This window comes from Leptonotus elevatus, chromosome 15 (genome assembly GCF_054856555.1).
Source record: "Leptonotus elevatus isolate MCC_2025b chromosome 15, RoL_Lele_1.0, whole genome shotgun sequence".
Lineage (NCBI taxonomy): Eukaryota > Metazoa > Chordata > Actinopteri > Syngnathiformes > Syngnathidae > Leptonotus > Leptonotus elevatus.
The window spans coordinates 14342735-14362478 of record NC_141253.1 but is presented as its reverse complement, the minus strand read 5'-3'; the positions used below and the strand labels follow the sequence as shown (position 1 = coordinate 14362478).

Genomic DNA, 19744 nt, shown 5'->3' with positions numbered 1-19744 from the left:
CCTTCATCAATTTGATGTTGCTATAGTTAAATTGTCTCACCGAATGTATAAGCTTTGTATCTCCTTTGTAGAACCGACTCACTGGAAAACATTTTCAAAGCTGAACATAATGGCGCACCACAGACTTGGCAAGAGGAGCTATCCCTTCGTCTTTAAAAAGTCACTACTACGGATGACATTTCCATCTTGAAAAGCACCAGCTCTGAGCTATTGAATCAAACCGATTACAAAAGTCTATGTTAACACGAGGTTATTTTCTCCTGGTCTCCTGGTAGCTTAGAATAAAAGGAAACCAGAAGCTTGTACGCCTCCATATTTTTCAGGAATGCGTCATGAGCTGCCGTGCATAAGGTTCATTGGCCGTTTATAGTTTTTGTTGCAAGCATTTTCCATTCCGTACTTTGTCCTCTTGCCTTTTGCAAGCACTTTCTGTTGATTTCTGTTTTCTTGGCTCTTTGTTGCCGGCGACTTTTGTTGTACTTTGCCTTACTCTGTTTTTGTAATAAATCTCTTTTGAGTCATTTCTCTCTTGTCTACGTTTTTGGGATCCCTTTTTTTACTGGCTCATGCCGGATCATAACAGAATAATACGACCATGGATCCTGTAGACACTAACAAGGTTAGACAGGCTTTGGCCAGTCAATGACGATGGGTGGGTGAGCATGAGGTCGTGGCTGAAGCGAGAGCCATCCGATTACTTTTCAAAGTAAAGGCAGTTTAATCGACGTAACTGACTACACACATTTGCAGTAGCCGTTCCTAGTAATCAGTTTAACAAGCCGGGCTTACTCAATTGTGTAGTTGTAGTCCGCAAAACACAACTGTGGTTCTGACATCACAAAAACTACTCAACTTCATTTATAAATCACTTTAGAACAGCCATCGCTGCATACAAAATACTGTACACATCAGTGGTACTCAACCCTGGTCCTCTGGGACCCCTATCCAGCCTGTTTTCTATGTCTCCTTCAGGCAACACAGGTGAGGAGAATACAGCAGGCACCATAAAACACAAAAAACAATGGTAAGTCTGATGCTGAGTCAAAGAACAAATGTGTTTTAAGAGAGGTTTTAAAAGTGGATATAGAGGGAGGTTGCAATGTATTTAACGGAAGGTCATTCCAAAATGTACGGGGAGAGAGTTGTCTAAAATCTCACTAATGTTTCTGGAGAAGAAAATAATTAAATTCAAATATGTTTTTAATGTCTTCTGTATCCATGATTGTTCTTTCACCAAGCAAAAGTATTTTATTTTTTTTCCAAATATTTATTCAATAGAATTTTCTGTATGATATTAAAATACCAAAATATTCGATAGCTCCAGCACTAAAGGGGACTGCAACAGGCAGCACTATACTGGTTTATGCATAGCATAGCTAAATAATGAAAGAGATGACCATACACCTGACACTTGGAGAGGACTGGCCATCAGGAATTTCATGAGTTTCCCAGATGCACAGCCCAGTCCATTTTCCGGCCAGTGGCCATTCGCGCCAGTCGATAAATATTAATCGGCACATGTCACCGGCTGCTGTGCCCTTCCCACGGCGATGAGTCGCAAATAATAATGGCTGGATGTCAGTCGAACAACATCCTCTCTCCCCACCCCCAACCAAAGCAAGTGGGCCGATCGACATGCTGATTGGGGGGAATCACTATTTTCTACAACCAAAGTTGGCAAGTATGTCGTTCGTTCAGTCTAGTTACATTTAGTATGACTCACTCTGCAAATACATTAAAAAAATATGCCATCCATCAATACAGAAACAAGTTTCTATTTTTTTGGTAAACCCCTCAATAATTTTTAAGTATATATCAATTGAAAAATATTTATTTTCCAAACTCTGATTCTGTAGCACATCACCGGATGTAGAGAGATGAACGTGATACCTGCACTGATGCACAATGTTGTCAGAAGATGTCGACTCAAGAGTGTACAACAACAATGTACAGGATTAAAACAAATATATATTTTTCGTCGAAATGCCGTTTTAAGATTTGTTTGTTATTATTTTGCGTCTTGCACATTAAACGTGTTAATTTTGATTATTGTTTTCGTGACACGAGATTGTCCAAATGGTGTTGCCGTAGATTTGACGTGACAGAAGAAGACCATTCCAGGCTGCTTCACTAAAAAAATCATCCTGAATTTGTACTGAACGAACTTAAACATCCGTCACTACTTTATTGAAGTCAAACATAATTGCTACATTTCGTGTCCGGTTACATTCGTCTCAGACAGTGCTCGTCGAAATTTCTCGGCCTTGTTTATCTTTGCTTAACTTAGTTTAGCTTACCTTAGCTTGTTAGCCATAAAAAAAGAAGACGCGTTTGTTATGGACAAGTTGGCTCACAGCAGACGTCAAGTGTGAGCGTTCAGTGTCGTGAATAGCGTGTGAAAACGTGTACAAGAACAAACGTCATGTACGAAAAGGAGCTTTGTGGAGCACAAGAGCAGAACGAGCGACAACGTCAACTGCTGGACGTTGTTTGCAAGCAGCCTCGAGTTGTGTTGAACAGAGCAGGTTTGTCACTTTTTTTAATCAAAGCTTTTCCACAATATGTCTGTATTTTGAAAGGAATCTTTATCAGGCCACTTTCTGACGTTACGTTTACAGTTTTCTCAGTCGCTTTGGTACATTTCTCAGGTCAGAATGGGGGTTATGCGCTAACCCTGGAAGCGTTCCGGTCAACAGGTTAGAATGACTCAATACCTGGCTGCGCTTCACTCGGCAGTTTATTATTATTATTATTATTATTAATAATAATAATTAATTGGAAGAAATCCTGTCTGTCCGTGCAGTTGCACACCGGATCCATGCTGGCTCATCAAGCGTGTATGTACATCTGGACATCTGCCGTAGTCGCGGTTGACAATCTTTGTACACGGCGACACTTTCCATTCCATTGTTCATAATAAACATATCTTCCATACTTTGGACATTAAACTTGCCAGAGCACGTTGTAATTCTTGTCTGCTTCTCCATTCAATCTATCCATCCATCCATCCATCCATCCATCCATCATCCATCCATCCAATATATCATATTTATTTATTTAGTTATTTATAGGCTGCCCGGGTCCCTATCACCCACAAGTAGCAGGGACGCACTTTATAGTAATATATATTGTAGTGATTTTTATTTTGTCTTCATGAGCATACTTGGTATTGGAGTAATCAAGTTACATTACTTTAATATTCTGGTACTTGGACTACGTTACTAACAATATGTTTTAGTAGGTAACATGTAACTCATGGAATACATTTTAAAAGTAACCCTCCCAACCCTGGTCACAACAGACTGACTTTAACAAACCATGTGTGTCTTCTGTCCCGCAGACATCGGTGAAAAATATATTTGTTCTGAATGGCAGGAGCCGGAGTTTCCTGGCGTTAAAGAGGAGACTGACTTAGAGCCTTTTCATGAAGAGCAGCTGCAGCCTCCCAACATAAAAAAAGAGGAGCAGCTGCCACCTTACATCAAAGAGGAGGATTTCACAGAGTTGCCTGTGACTGGTGTCCATTTGAAAACTGAGGATGAATGTCAATATGAAGAGAGCAAAGGGGCGGAGCCTCCAAGCAGCAGCTCAAGACAACAAATAACAGCAGGTGACCACCGTGGAGGATCACAAGAAGACACCTGGTTAGCTCCAATATCAGATGGTGATGACTCTCTACACTCCGCTCACACTGATGACGATGAACACAGTCAACACCAAACTTTTGGTGACAAGAATACATTGAAAACACATATGATTGGCCACACTGGTGACAAACATTTTGCCTGCTCAGTTTGTGGCCGAAGTTTCTCTCATAAGGGAAACTTAAAACAACACACAAGAACCCACACTAGGAGGAAAACTTTTGCATGCTCAGTTTGTGGTAAAACATTTGCTGGGAATGAAAGCTTAAGAACACACACAAGAACCCACACTGGTGACAAACCTTTTGCCTGCTCAGTTTGTGGTCAAAATTTTGCTCAGAAGGAAACCTTAAAAAGACACACAAGAACCCACACTGGAGAGAAGCCTTTTTCTTGCTCCGTTTGTGGCCAGAGTTTCTCTCTGAAGGGAAACTTAAAACAACACACAAGAACTCACACTGGTGAGAAGCCTTTTTCCTGCTCAGTTTGTGGTAAAATATTTGCTGTGAATGTACACTTAAAAATACACACAAGAACCCACACTGGTGAGAAACCTTTTGCCTGCTCAGTTTGTGGTAAAATATTTGCTGTGAATGCACACTTAAAAAGACACACAAGAACCCACACTGGTGAGAAACCTTTTGCCTGCTCAGTTTGTGGTCAAAGTTTCTCTGAGAAGGGAAAGTTACAACAACACACAAAAACCCACACTGGTGAGAAACCTTTTGCCTGCTCAGTTTGTGGCCAGGGTTTCTCTCAGAATGGAAGCTTAAAAAAACACACAAGAACCCACACTGGTGAGAAACCTTTTGCCTGCACAATTTGTGGTCAAAGATTCTCGAGAAAGGACAATGCTAAGAAGCACAAGTGTGCTGGTGAGAATAGCAGGGAATCAATTAAGCTTGACATGATGTAATTTATTAATTTATATTTCAAAGATGGTGTAGAAATTACATCTATTGCTAAATGAGTTACCGATCTGTGAACTTGTAATACTGAATTGTAATATATGTCTTGACTTTACTTACCCTATTTCTTTTGTTGTATTTGTATTCAAAATGTTCCATCAACCTGCCAAATAACAGCAGTTCAATTAATGTATTGTGTCACTGTCTAGAGCAAATTAGCAATTGGATGAACCAAAATTGTCTTCAGCTTAACCAAAACAAAAACAGAGGCAGTTGTTTTTGGTAATAAAGATAAGAGGAATGCTGTTGGAGCACCTTGAATCATTGTCTTTAGAAACCAGACCAAGTTTGAAATCTTGGGGCGCTGACTCAGATTCAGACCTGACTTTCAGCAATCATATCAAATTAATCACTAAAACAGCGTTTTGCCAGCTGAAAAAAAAACATCCAGACTGAAGGACTGCATTCACCAAGCAGACCAAGAGAAGCTTATCCATGCTTTTATTTCCAACAGACTCTATTATTGCACCGGTCTTCTAACGGAACTCTCCCAAAAGAGCATCAGACAGTTGCAGCTCATTCATAGCGCTGGAGCTCGGGTCCTGACCAAAACAAAGAGATGACAAGTTCACAACATATCACTCCCGTCCTTAAAGCCTTTACACTGGCTCCCAGTCAGCTGTAGAATAGATTTCATAATTCTGCTACTGGGCAATAAATCACTGAATGGTTTGGGTCCTGAATACATGAAAGAAATGCTGATTGGATATAAACCCAATAGGACCCTGAGATCTGCAGACTTGAGTCAATTAGTGGAACCTAGAGTTCAAAGTAAACGTGGTGAAGCTGCATTTAGCTGTTGTGCTAAAAACACAAGTGAAGTCAGCCCACAGTGTAAATGCTTTTAAATCCAAGTTAAAATCTCCTACACCTTTGACTAAAGTATTTTAAACTTTTTTAAACCATATTTTTTTCTTTTGTTTACTCTAAATGTTTTTAAAGTTTGCTGTTCATGTGTTTAGCACTACTTTAGTTTTCTCTGCATTGCTTCTGAATGTTGTTAAATATTGTTTGTTGATGCTTGTAAGTGTGTCCTTGCCTGTGTAAAGCACATAGAGTTGCCTTGTGTATGAAATGTTCTATATAAATAAACTTGCTTTGCCTTGTGGTTTGTAAAGAATTGTATTTGTTTACACATCATTACAAGACAAGGTACACAATCCAATTATAAAATCAAGCAAAGTGATTTACACAGGAAAAAAGTTTTACAGTCGTTAAATATCTAATAGTAATACTTTCTTTTTGTTTGGGTGGTACAAGTAGAACCTCGGATTTTGAACGTCTCTGAACTCGTAAATCGACTTCGACCAAAAAAATCTGATTAAAAAATGCCTCAGAGTTCGACCTAATACTCGAGCCTGAACACCCAAGAAAATCCGAACGTACTTTGAAATGGGTAGCCGAGATGCCAAATGCACACAACACGGTAGTCCAGAAGAGGCGCTGTTCATTTCAAGTCAGAGCGTGAACATTCCCGCAGGTGCTCTGTACATTCGCGAGTGCATTTGGATTTTTTCCCACGACAATTTTCTTTGCCATGGGTCCAACGAAAGACAACAGTGCCAGCGGTAGCAAAGAAAAAAACGGAGAGTGTTACGAACCACATAAGTGCGCCGACATTTGCAGTTTCGCACAGCATATAAAGCGCAATGCTTCTGCAAAAGTTGCGTGGCCGTTTTTTTGCATGGAGGCTGCTAAAAAAATAAAGGTTGTCCCCGGTTTGGCAACTAATATTCCACACAATATAGCCTACAAGTATGGAAGGGTGCACGTTACTTTGAAAATTCATGTAATTTGCATTGCAAGGTGAAGTACTTGTGTACTAATGGCATACAACAACAATCAGAGTTAACCATTCATCGATCAAAACACTATCACCACTATTACCTCAGTTTTGATGCACAATGCCTCATTATTTGCTATTATATTTCCTACAGGATTACAAATTTTCATAACATGACATTACCCACACAATTTTAATAACCTGATTAACTGCATGAGTGTAACACACAGTCAAACGTTTTACTTTTTTTTTTTTAACAAACGTTTAAAAACAAAAACACCAAATTAATAATCCACAAAACAAATATTACTCAACTACAAGTAAAGAAATAAAAATACAGATTGCAACTAAAGCATGTGTAATTGTTCCTAAACCAACACAGTTGCAAGACAGCAAAAAGGCAAAGTAGTTCAAATTACAGTTTTAATTTCGACCACCAGGGGGTTTTGTGAGCCCATTAATTATCCCATGCACACCCGTGAAAGCCGTTGATATGGAGGTAAATTTGGTGCAAAACTAACTTGTGCAAAAAATTTGTACCTGTAGAAAAAAGTCTAAATTTGTATCTGTAAAAGTCGTGATTTGTATCTGTAAAAAAAATGTGTGCCTGTAAAAAAAAAATTTGTATCTGTAAAATAAATTTGTACCTGTAAAAAAAAAATGTGTATGTGTAAAACAAATTTGTACCTGTAAAAGTCTTGATTTGTATCTGTACAAAAAAATTTTTGTACCTGTACAAAATTTTTTTGTACCTGTACAAAAACTATAAATTTGTATCTGTAAAAGTTGTGATTTGTACCTGTAGAAATGACAACTTGTAGTCAAAGAAGTCGCCACTAGGAGTCACAAGTGGGTTTTCTGCTGCTGTCCAGTGACGTGAGTTTTGCCCCATTTATCTCGCTACAAAAGGTGCAAAACTGATTCGTACTTGTAGAGCACCGTGATTTGTACTCGTAGAAGAAGAGGGCGGGCTCTGGAGGATTTGGGCGGGCTAAAGCTCTACCTCATTGGTTGAGCGAACGACCGTGGGTTGAACTCAAATGACACCCATGCACAAGTCCGCAATTCCAAACAGAATAGCCACACCAATTTACGCGTCATTTTGGAAGAAGAGGACGTCCCAGGCGTGAACATTTCAACATGGTTCAATATACGAACACCGTGTGGAACAGCTTAAACGTTGGTTGACGTGCAGAGCACTCCACTTGGATTCCATGGTCCTCTAATATTATGCAAATCTGGACCCATGACTGCTATCCACACTTGTTGGACTTCTACACCATTTAAATTATATCCTTGCCTTAAATTTTCCATTTCCTCAACAAACTGATTTATGTCTGCTTTATGGGGTGTAAGTCCTTCTGCAGCTTTTTTGACGTCATCCATAGTCCAGGTCCGGTAGACTAAAATAGTCGGGTCGGCAACATCTCGGGTGTTTGGGTTGGCTACCTGAATTATTGGATACAAGTCTTCTTGGTCAGGGGACATATTAGTTATTTGTGGAGTAGTCGGTGCAGGAGATAGCAGTCCTCCCAGTCTTTTTGACCATTTCAAGTCAGTTCCATCTGATCTGGTCATTCTGTGGTGGCAGTTGCACCTTCCCCTTCTTCAACAACTCTCTCTCCTCTCCTTGACACTGGTCCTGTTTCCTCATCCTCCTTTCTTTGGAACATTAGTTGTTTTTTTTCCTTCTCTACTCTTATCTTTTCCTTTCTTGTTTTGTCTACATTCTCTTTTCGTTTCTTGTCTCCATCTTCTCTGTTTAGGGCTACTCTCATACTGTATTCTGTTTCCTCAAAACCATTTTTCTTCATCTTTTTAGGGTTGTTCTTTGTCTTTTTTTTATAATAGATTCTTGCAACTTGGCTATTTTTTGTATATTCAATTGACCATTAAAGGCATGTTCAGTTATCCATGTGTCTAAATATTGGATTTTTATCAGCAGCCTGTTTTTCAATGAACTTCCAATCTTTACATTGCAGTGTATCCCTAGGCTTTATTTTTACTACTGCCTTTCCCCATTTTTAGAGAATTTGGTCCAGTTGTCAACACCAACTGGTTACTTATCAGTAGGACAGCAACTCAAATTTTCTGTTGTGGTAATTCTCCCTTCAACCTTTTCAGGTGCAGAATTCTTGCCTGTGCATCCACAACAGTCTGCTGTTTATATCCCACTGTTTTATATGAGATAAATACCTGGTGGTATTTTATCTCCATTTATTCACATTCACATTAAGCGTTTTAAAGCGGCAATTTTACACGGAATTTAAGTGTACACAGGACTCCCCCGTCCTTTCTCTACGGAATTGATCAAACTCCGCCGTCCCTCATTTACCTGCCATTGACTAGTATTCACAGGGTTTGTATTTCCTAACACGCAATTACCTCCAGTCATTCACTTCCCCCTTTAAAGAAGTTTATCTCACCACTGTTGTCTTCCCTCCGTTGGAATGCCGTCAACCTGACCAACGATGGGTGCGAGGCTGCGAGTGTGTAGTGTCTGGGTGCCGGGGCACATGCCTTCTTGGCACTAATGCCCAAAGTGCCCCTTTGTCCATTTATTTATTTATTGATGTATTTTTTTTAAATAGTTTGTGAAAGTAGTTTTGTTGCCTTTCAAAACAAGAATTCAGCAACATAATTTACATAAAACATCATTGTTATGTTATCTTTGGATGACGTCATACTACGAGACTCGCCCCATTTCGCCAGGTCGCTCTCCACTACACCTGCGGTCGGTAAGTTGGTCTCTCTGTTTGTATTTACGTAGTCTCGCTCACAGTAAACAAAAGCCAAGGTCATAGAATGCAGAAAACTCAAGCAAAACGAATGCCTTTATTTGATAGATCTTGTAGACATGATCACAGAGCATGCTGCGTGCTAGCCTAGCTTCAATTGAAATGTCATGACACAAGTTGTAATCAGCCTCGCAACTATGATGAAGATGTTCCCCTCAGTTTCATAAAGACTACGATCCTTCCCATCCACTTTTGCCGTGGCAAAAATCCCCGGTAAAACTAATGTTCCTCTTCCATTAGGCATCCGTGCATTTATGACGTCACCAACCACAGTAACGCGTCGCCATATTGAAAAGGGGGCATAACACAATCAGTTGGTCTGCCGTGCATTCTCGCAGTCGGCGTGATGTCACGATGACGTCATCTCGCGTAGCAACGTGTCGGCCATTTTGAAAAGGGGGGCACGCACAATTAAACATCGCTAGACAAACGTTGCCCGAAATTAATACATTTCAGCTGTGTTTTGCATCTTTTTTCATAAAAACTCGGTCAGCATGACTTATAATTATCAGGAGTCACTGCCAGACACTTTATTGCGTGTGTAAAACCACCTCAGAAGAAGGGCCTATGGTGGGATGTGACTCATGGGACCACTGGTTTCACCTAGTGTGTTTGAAAACTTAAAAGGCTGCCAAAAGCAAGAAAATGGTGTTGTCGAGACTGCCGTGAAACAAAGTGAGCTTGTCTGCATTTTTTTGCTTACATATCATGTAAATATTGTTTATGGTGTTTGCACAGTTTTTTTTAAATTTATTTGTGTTCTACCTCATCTTTGTGCAATAAAATGTATACTTACTTTATATCGTGTTTTATGTTCCATTGCAAATAATAGGAGGAAAGAAATAGCTAATAAAACAAATGAGGTCTCATTTACTGTCATAAGACTTTATTCATGTAAATTAAAAACAAAACAAAAAAAACAAACAAATCAGAAATCAGCACATCTGCTGCAACAATCAAAAGACAGATTCCAAACTATAAAAATAAATTTGAATCGGAAGCTTTCATGTTTGGGGCTCTGGTTTTGGTTGGGGGTCTCGATTGGTCCTGAGTGGGGTCCTGCCCTTCCTCGGGTTGACCAATCCGGGCCCTCAGCCACTTGTGCCTGACCCCAGGTGTGTCTAGTTACCTCATTAGTGTGGGTGTATTTAGTTCCCGGGTGGTGATCAGTCGGCGTGGGATCATTGCCGCTTGTCACGGTCGCCGCAGGGTTTTCTGTCTGTTATTTTGATTTGGTATCTTTTCAGTTCCTTGTTTATTTCATACTAACCAGTACCCCGGTTAGTGTTTTCTGTAAAATAAAGTTCGTCAGTCTCACCCGCACTCCTGCCGTGGTTCTCCTGCCTCCCTGCATTTTGGGTTCCTCCACTCCACACTCCGACAGACTCAACTCCGCTCCGTGACAGATCGTAACAGAAGCGCCTTTCGAGTCCCTCGGTACATCAGCAGAAAAGAGAACAGTTAAAAATCTACAGATTAAATGAGATTTTGACTAAGAAACTAATAAAAATATTAAGAAAAAATGCTGTGCGGTTACAGTGGTTAACCTGTAATAACCAAAATCAAATATGATGAATACATCACAATGATTTGTAAGATGATCTCAATTTACTGTTCATCATACACAATGCTGGGGCCCAATGTTGCTCAAAATGGCACAAACTCACACAATCTTATCGCAATTCGATAAAGTACATCCCAGCGCTTCATCTTTCAAACTCTGCACACATCGAATTGGCAGTGTACGTTTCAGAACACACATCTATTTTATATAACACGTTCGATATGTATCCTTCTGGAGGAAATTTTCGTTGATATCTCTACTTTCCTGGCAGGTAGAAACCAAGGTTCTATTCCATTTAGAGTTGAAGACGTGCAGGCTTTGAGAGATGCTCTTTGTCGGCACTTCAAGGGTTGACATCTGCCAGGAACTGTAATGCATTAAGAAATAAAATAAAATTACTTTGAGATCCTGTATCCTGTCATGCATGATATAGTAATCATGTACCTGTTTGAGATCTCCATGATGCTCTCTTATATAATGCCAATTTACACCCAGAACCAGGACTTTATTTATTTTCTTTCTTTGGGAAGATGGAGAATACATAATCTAGGTGGTTCTCCATGTTGACTTTCACACCTAGAAAGAAGTGATGATTTTTACAGAAGCACAGCTGCAGCTCCTCGCAAGTGTGTCGTTACAGCGGACTCATAGTATTCTTATACTATCTTGAAAAAGCAGTATTACAACACTCCCTTTTCCCCAAGCCTCCAGCCCCCCTTCTCCCCCCAGCCAAGACAGACATTTACAGCATTCAATACACATTGACAGATGGCCTTTTGATGTGGAAATATAGTAGGTCTCAGACCTGACGTCACCTAGCATAAGATAAGACTTACAAAGAAATCATATTAACACATTGGCTTCAACCCCAGACAAATGGCCCATTGTTGTGAAAATAGAGGAGCGACCCCCCCCCCCCCCAAACATCATTTAAACACTCACCCAGCTCTACTGAGGAAATTAAAACAGTTATGACTAAATCTAAACAGTTCTAACTAAATCAAAACAGCTATAACTAAATCTGGGCAGAAGACCCTCAACAGTTTCCACAAGCAACTGCTTGTGTTATGCCCCCTTTTCAATATGGTGACGCGTTACTGTGGTTGGTGACGTCATAAATGCCCGGATGTCCGACTTGCTCGTCTCGCTCCTCTAACTCCCCTTCTCGCTCTCCATTCTCCAGAGTCACTGCTCTCCTCAGAAACTTGAAGTTCGAAACTTTAGTCTTACATAGGAAAATAAGTTCAAATTCTTATTCTTATTCAAAATTGTATTCTTTCCATGTTGTTCTGACTGCACATGTAGCACTAATATCCTTTTGTTTTTTGTTTTTCTGTGTGTATGTGGTGTATATTATTTGCATGTTCAGAATGCAACCAACCAAAAAAATGTGCTGCCCTTTGCTTATGTTCACTGAAACGCTGCCATGATTATACATTTTGAATTACTCTAGGTTACCTGAAGTTTTGTGATCTATGGCAGTACTAGTAGTATTCATTATTATTATTAGTAGTAGTAGTAGTAATAATAGTAATATTACTTGTAGTGCAACTCAGACACATCCTCAGTGACTTCTCGGGTGTTTCGGGTCCCACAGCATCATACACCCTCTCCAAGGTGACCCAGCCAGGGTTGATCAGTCTGTCTGAGTAGCTTGTGTGAGCCATGGATTACCCCGTTTGATCCAGAGCCATCTTGACGCCTTTTCAGCAGCATCCATGATGTTCCTGATGGCCTTCCTAATGTGCAGTCCCTTCACTCCAAGGCTCTTGAGGGCTCTGATGAGTGACTTGCCAGCAAATCATCTGCATCCCATCTCAATAGGATTGCACCAGGTCCTCCACCCTCTACATCGGCATTCACCTCCTCCATCCGGTCTTTCCAAGGGACAATCAACTACAGCAAGATTACTTGTCTCTATGTTTCTTTTTTTTTTTTTTTTTTTTTTTTTTTTTTTTTTTTTTTTTTTTTTTTTTTTTTTTTTTTTTTTTTTTTAGAGCTCAGTATTGTTCATTCGGAAATGTCATCATCATTGCTCTTTTTTTTTTTTTTTTTTTAAATATATATATATATATATATACACATATATACATACATATATACATATATACATACATACATACATACCTTTTTTTTTTTTTTTTTTTTGTGTGTGTGTGGGTGAGTATGTGTGTGTGCATGCGTGCGTGCGTGTGTTTGTTAGCTCACCAGAAAACCTATTAGAAAAAAAAAATCTTATACCGTTCACCTAAATCGAACACCAGGAGACCCGAGGGGACCGAAGAAAACCAAGGAAGGTGAAATCCAGCACCGACCAGACACCCCCCACCAGAACTCCTCCCCAGCCCAAGAAACATCCAGACCCCAACAAATCCAAAAAACAAAGTCAGGGAGGCCTCAAGAGACCAACGGAGAGACCGAGAAAAGGAAGGAAGGACAGACGAAGCCGCGTGAGATCCGAGACACCAGCCTCCACCGATTCAATAACCTGAGGAGGAAACAGATTGTGTCTGAGTTTCGGTAGATGCTGGTGTGGTGGATCTGGCATGCATGAAAATCTCCACCAAAGAGGGGAGCCGTCGACCCCCGCCGGAACAGAGCAAGCGCAACACCTCAGGGCCCCCCAGGCCGCGGCAGCGCCAAAGGACGACCCCCGGGCCCCACCAGGGCCACCGGCCGGAGAGCAAACCCAGGAGCAGGAGCGCCCCCCGCCCCAACACGGCCCGCGCCCCCGGCCCAACGCAGCAGGACGGGGCACTGCAGGCCCACCAGGCACCCCACCGGCCCCCAACCCCCGCCCCCCCACCACCCCCCGCCCCCCATCCACCCCCCGCCACCCACCCCAACCCAGCCCCCGCCGCCCCCATGCCCCCAATCCCCCAGACACCCCCCACCCCCAGCACCCCCCCACCCCGCAACCCCCACCACCGCCCCCCCCAACAAAGCCGCCCCCCCCCCGACCCCACCCCAACCAACCGGCAGCCCCCCAACCCCCGACCCCCAGCCCCCGGGGACCACCCGCACCCAGGCACCGGCGCCGAAGAGGGGCCGGACAGCGGAGCGGAGAGGGCAGCCGCGCCCACCCCACCCCCCGCCGTGTGGAAGGACGGAACACCGGGGGCAGAAGGGGGAGATGGGGGCACCGGAGGGCGGCCGACACCCCCGAACCCCAGGCCCAGCGGGGGAAGGCCCCGGTCGTCACCCCAGCGTTCTTTGTGAAAATTAACCCCTGTTACTGAGTCCGCCAGCTCGCGGACTGGCGAACTCTACCCCTAAACCGTGAATGTGACCCCACCCAGTGTATATACAAGTGTGTGTGTGTGGTGCATTAAAATTAGGAGCAGGTGAACCGGAGCCGATGGAAATGATATTCCCACGCTCCGATCCACCCGCCACCCAAGCATGTTGCTGAGTGTATGTGGTGCATTAAAAAAAAATAGATAGGGCGGGGGGGGGGGGGGCGGGTGGCGACACGGACAGGGGACCGCAGCACTGCTCTATACTGCGGCCCCCAACCGATGGCACCCCCACAAGCCCCCAAGCCCCCCCCCCCCCACCCACAAGTTGTGTGGTGTATTAAAATTGGAGGGGAGTTGTAGGGTGAAGACGGTGTTTCCACCCTACCCCACCCCCCAAAGTGTGTTATGTGCCCTATATGTCTATAAAAGTGTATTGTGCAAACCTAGTGTAGTGAGTTAAGAGGTGTGACCAGCGGGGCCCCCCCCAACCGGGCGGGGGCAGGAGGCGCACCGGCCCACCAAGCCCCCACCCACCCCACCAGGACCCCGGCGGGCATATGGGACCCGTCCGGCGGGGCGATAGGGCTCGCCCCCCGGATACTGGGTCCCGCCCGAGGTGTCAGGACGCCCACCGGAGCGGGGCGGGCACGACACCAAACCCCAGCCACCCCCGCCGGCCCCCATAGCACCGAGACCCGGGCCATGGATGGAGCCCCCGGCCCAGGGGAGGGGAAGGAAGGCGTACCGGGGAAGGGGAAGGGAGGAGGGAAGGGGACGACAAGAAGGGCAGGGGGCAGCGGCAGGGACGCAAGGAGAGGGGGAGAGGAGGAGGAAGGGCGACGAGGGAGAGGGGACAGGGAGGCGGAGGACGGGCGGGGAGAGGCGAGGAGGGAGAGGCAGCAAGGGGGAGGAAGGGGGAGGGGAGAGGGAACCACCGGGCACCCCGGCGGCCCACAGGCCCCGAACCGCGTCGCCGGGCCCAGAGCGACGGACCGCGCCGGAACGGCGCCGCCCCCGACACCAGGGAAAGCCCCGCAACGCAGCACCCCCCAAGAGACCCAGGGAACGGCCAAGACGCAGCCGCCACCCAGCAGCCAACAGAGGGGCAGACCCGCCCACTCCCCGCCAGGGGGGACAGCACCCACAGAATTAACCCACTGGCATGCCGTGAATCCGAATATCAACCCCTGGTGCCCATCGGAGGTGAATCCGCTCGATCCCGCTGGCAGCAGCCGGGTTCCTGACTATGGAAACACAACCATTAGTTACAAATTGCCTAATACAGAAACATCAATGCCAGTTATAACGCTGCTGTGGCTCTCGCTAACAGGCAGAATTAAAATCCAAGTTTAGGTTAAAAAATTCTATATACGTAGACCATGTTTCTTTAAATTTTGACATTTGGTTTTTATTTGAGGCAGATATTTTTTCCATTAAAATATGATTTATGAGGAGGTTAGACCATTGGTCGATATTCAAAGTTTGTTTATTTTTCCAGTTAACAAGAATTGTTTTTTTTGCGATAGTAAGGGCTACAAGTATAGATTGAAATTGTTTATGTGGTAAGTCAATTGTTGTTAAGTCACCTAGCAAACACAAGTTTGGAGAGAACGGTATCCTACAGTCCAAGACAGCGGAAAGTTTTTCTAAGACTTTAGTCCAGAAACACATAACCGGAGTACATAACCATAAAGCATGAAAATAAGTGTCTGTAGTGTTTTGTAAACACTGGAGACAAATGTCGGAGTCTGAGAGTCCCATTTTCTTCATCATATATTGAGTAATGTATGTTCTGTGAATAATTTTATATTGGATAAGTTGTAAATTTGTGTGTTTTGTCATTTTAAAAACATTTTCACAAACTTGAATCCAAAAGACAGATTCCGGAGCTATAGACAAGTCTGTTTCCCATTTTGAGATGGGTAAAGACGTTTTATCAGTATATGAAAGTAACTTATATATTTTTGAGAGTTTTTTTGTTGTTGTTGGAGAAAGCTTGGTAATATCTTTAGCTAAAACAGGCGGTTGGAGCGTACCCTGGAGTGTTGGAATTTGTTTCTTTATCATACTTTTAACTTGCAAATAATGTAAAAAGTTTCCGTTTTTTATTTTATATTTTTGGAGCAAGGATGTATATGATATAAACATATTATCTGAGAAGAGATGGTGGAGATGTGTAATTCCTTTCTGCTCCCACACATTCAAATAAAACGATTGGTTGTTAATTTGAAAGTCGGGGTTATGCCATAGGGGAGAAAGCCCGCTGGGCTCCACTTTGGCTTTTGTCATTTCTAGTGCCTTCCACCAGGCAGTCAGGGTGGCGGAAATCATTGGATTTTTAAAGCAGTTATGGCGCTTAATCGATGTTGTAATAAAGAGTAAATCTAGGAGTCTGAGGTTATTACAATCCTTCTGTTCTAGTTCCAGCCAACAGTTAGTATCTCTATTTGCCTCCTACAAGAAACCCACCTACAAAAATCTGAAGAAAAATTACTTATTGATAAAAATTTTAGCCAAGCGTACTCTGCCCCTTATAACAGTAGACAAAGGGGAGTCTGTATACTCATACATAATAATTTACTCTTTACTCTAAATAATACAATAACAGACCCAGAGGGCCGATACATTATTATTCAGGTGACTATATTTAATAAAATATATACATTCGGTAATTTATATGCCCCTAATAATGATGATCCGGCCTTTTTCCATGAATTTTTCTCTAAACTGTTTGAATTAGCAGCGAACTCTACTATTATTATTGGAGGAGACTTTAACACAACCTTAAATCCATTAATAGATCGTTCTAATAAAACAACATGTATAAGTCGATCACAATCCACAAAAGTAATAGGGGAATATATGGATGACTTTGGCCTCGTCGACAGCTGGAGACTTAAAAACCCAAATAAGAAGGAATTTACCTTCTTTTCCGCTGTGCACCGGTCCTTTTCAAGAATTGATTTTTTTCTTACAAATAATTCTATTGCTGATAAAACCGTTACAAAAATACATCCTATTATTATTAGCGACCATGCACCAGTCTCCCTTTCCCTACAAGTTGATTATACCTTTAAACCACCACCTACATGGCGTTTTAACATCTCACTACTAAACGACGCAGAATTTGACAAAATTATAAGAAAAGAATGGGCGGACTTTTTGGAAATAAATGACTCTCCAGACCTATCTCCAGCTCTTCTCTGGGAAACCGGGAAAGCAGTAATTAGAGGTAAAATTATATCATATTCATCTTATAAAAAGAAACAGGATCAAAAATTAGAAAAAGACTTGGAAGATAAAATTAAACAACTGACGGATGAGTACGCAATAAACCCAAATAACCAAATATGGACTGACTTACAAAATACAAAAATACAGTTAGACGATATGTTAACTAAAAAGACAGAGTTTATAATACAACAATTGAGATACAACAACTTTGAATATAATAACAAATCAGGTAAATTTCTTGCAAACCAACTTCAACGTAATCGGGAAAAATCGCTTATAACGGCTATTAAAGGTACAACTGGTGAATGTACACAATCACCAGAAGAAATTAATCAAATTTTTTATAATTATTATCACAATTTATACTCAGAAACTAATAAACCTAACCCAGAGCATATTGAGGCATTCCTCAGTAGCTTAAGTATACCTCAGGTAACTACTGAATATAAAGATATGTTAGATGCACCACTTACTATAAACGAGTTGTACAGTGCTCTAGATAGTATGCCAAATGGCAAAGCACCCGGCCCTGATGGTTATCCGGCTATATTTCTAAAGCACTTCTGGTCAATGCTTGCTCCACTATTCTTAAGAGTAGTAACAGAAATTAAAACTAATGGTCACATACGCCCACACATGAATACAGCAGCAATTAAACTTTTATTAAAGCCAGAAAAAGACCCCACCCTTCCATCAAGTTACCGTCCGATTTCACTAATTAACACTGATATTAAAATTATCACTAAGGCTTTTACATCTAGATTAGAAACAGTAATCCCGACAATCATTCATAGCGACCAAACAGGCTTTATTAAAGAGCGTCACTCTACTAATAATATTAGAAGGCTCTTTAACCTTATTAGTATGTCACAGCGGCATGATAAAAAGGCAGTTATTATATCATTGGATGCAGAAAAAGCTTTTGATAAAGTTAACTGGTCCTTCCTCTTTGCTGTTTTAAATAAATTTGGCTTTGGGAAGTCATTTATTCACTGGGTGTCAGTATTATATGATTCTCCTAAAGCTACTGTTACTACTAATGGGATTATATCTAAGAGTTTTACTCTACAGAGAGGCACAAGACAGGGATGCCCACTGTCGCCTTTATTATTTGCAATATTTATTGAACCGCTTGCATTAGCCATACGCCAGGAAAGAATGATTCAAGGAATTCACTCTGGGGTAACAGAACATAAAATTAATCTATATGCCGATGATATTTTACTTTATTTAGAAAAGCCTGCTATTTCATTAGGGGAAGTATTTAACTTAATAACTAAATTCTCACAGTTATCAGACTATTCTATTAACTGGACAAAATCAACACTTCTACCTATTACAGAAAATTCATGGAACCCTGCAAGCCAGGACCCATACTACTCATTTCCTATAGGTAATTTAAAATACTTAGGCATAAAAATCTCACCTAAATTAACTGATTTAGTTCATTTAAATTTCACTCCACTTCTGGATAGCATTTATAGTGACTTGGAGCGCTGGAATAATCTTCCTATTTCTCTAATAGGACGAATAGCCACTATTAAAATGAAAGTTTTACCCAAAATAAACTATTTTTTCTCAATGATTCCATTTAAACCTACGGCTAACTGGTTCCAGTTGTTGGACTCAGCCGTTACAAAATTTTACTGGAAAAAAAAAAAAGCAAAGATTAGTCTATCTACTCTTCAGAAAAATAAATCCAAAGGAGGTCTAGAGGCACCAAATTTTATGCACTATTATATAGCCAACCAGCTACAATATATTATTTTATGGGCACAACCCAATAGAGATACTAACTGTTGGCTGGAACTTGTCTCTATGTTTCTGACACCAGGACAATGTCTGGCCTGAGTGTGGTCACTGTGATGTTTTCTGGAAATGTGAGCTGTCTTCCTAGGTCAACATGCAACTGCCAGTCCTGTGCTGTTTACGAGCAGCTTCCCAGGTTGGCTCCGGCGTTGGTGTGGCTTCTCCCCCGTTCTTAAGAAGGCAATATTGTGCCTGGCTAGTTGCTGGTAATATTACTGTATAATAAATTTAAGTTGGAGTTGTCAGTAACAATACTATAACCACAAACTGTTGTCATAGTAGTAGTAATATTGATAATACTGGACTATAAAAGACATGTCAGTCAAAATACTATAACCACATTAGTAGTAGTAGTAAAACTGTACAATAAACATTGCAGTCATGTCATGCAATTATTGCTGCCACAAACAGTATTGGTAGTGATGATACTGTACAATAAACGAAAGTAGTAGTTGTATTAGTTCAGTTAAAATTTCGTACCATGAGCATTTACAGCACTAGATACAAAGTTGAAACTAGTTGCATCTATAAAAAGCAAGAGTAATGTTGCTAATTTTAGCATCTCGAATGTATAAAATAAGTGTCTTGTCAATCATATAACTTATAAGAAACTGAAGATTAGCTACAAAAGGTAAACAATCTCGTTTACTGTTTTCATGTTGCTGGTAGGCCTACTGACTAAGTTTATTCGTTTTTCATTACTTG

The 19744-nt window shown here is 41.6% G+C and overlaps 1 protein-coding gene across 6 annotated transcripts; it reads left to right on the top strand.

Annotated features, from left to right (window-relative positions):
* Positions 1-1947: 1947 nt before the first annotated feature.
* Positions 1948-5713, top strand: LOC147162090 (uncharacterized). 6 transcript variants are annotated; one of them, XM_086096875.1, is made up of 4 exons: positions 2462-2525; positions 2649-2696; positions 2804-2837; positions 3341-5713. In XM_086096875.1, exons 3-4 carry the CDS (start codon positions 2819-2821, stop codon positions 4558-4560), a joined length of 1239 nt encoding a protein of 412 aa, XP_085953001.1. In that variant the 5' UTR covers positions 2462-2525; positions 2649-2696; positions 2804-2818; the 3' UTR covers positions 4561-5713. The 6 variants fall into 6 exon arrangements, with proteins under 6 accessions (XP_085953002.1, XP_085952997.1, XP_085952999.1 ...); XM_086096876.1 differs by lacking the exon at positions 2804-2837 and having other exon boundaries at positions 1948-2696; positions 3341-4105; positions 5067-5713; XM_086096873.1 differs by lacking the exon at positions 2804-2837 and having other exon boundaries at positions 1959-2525.
* Positions 5714-19744: the final 14031 nt, after the last annotated feature.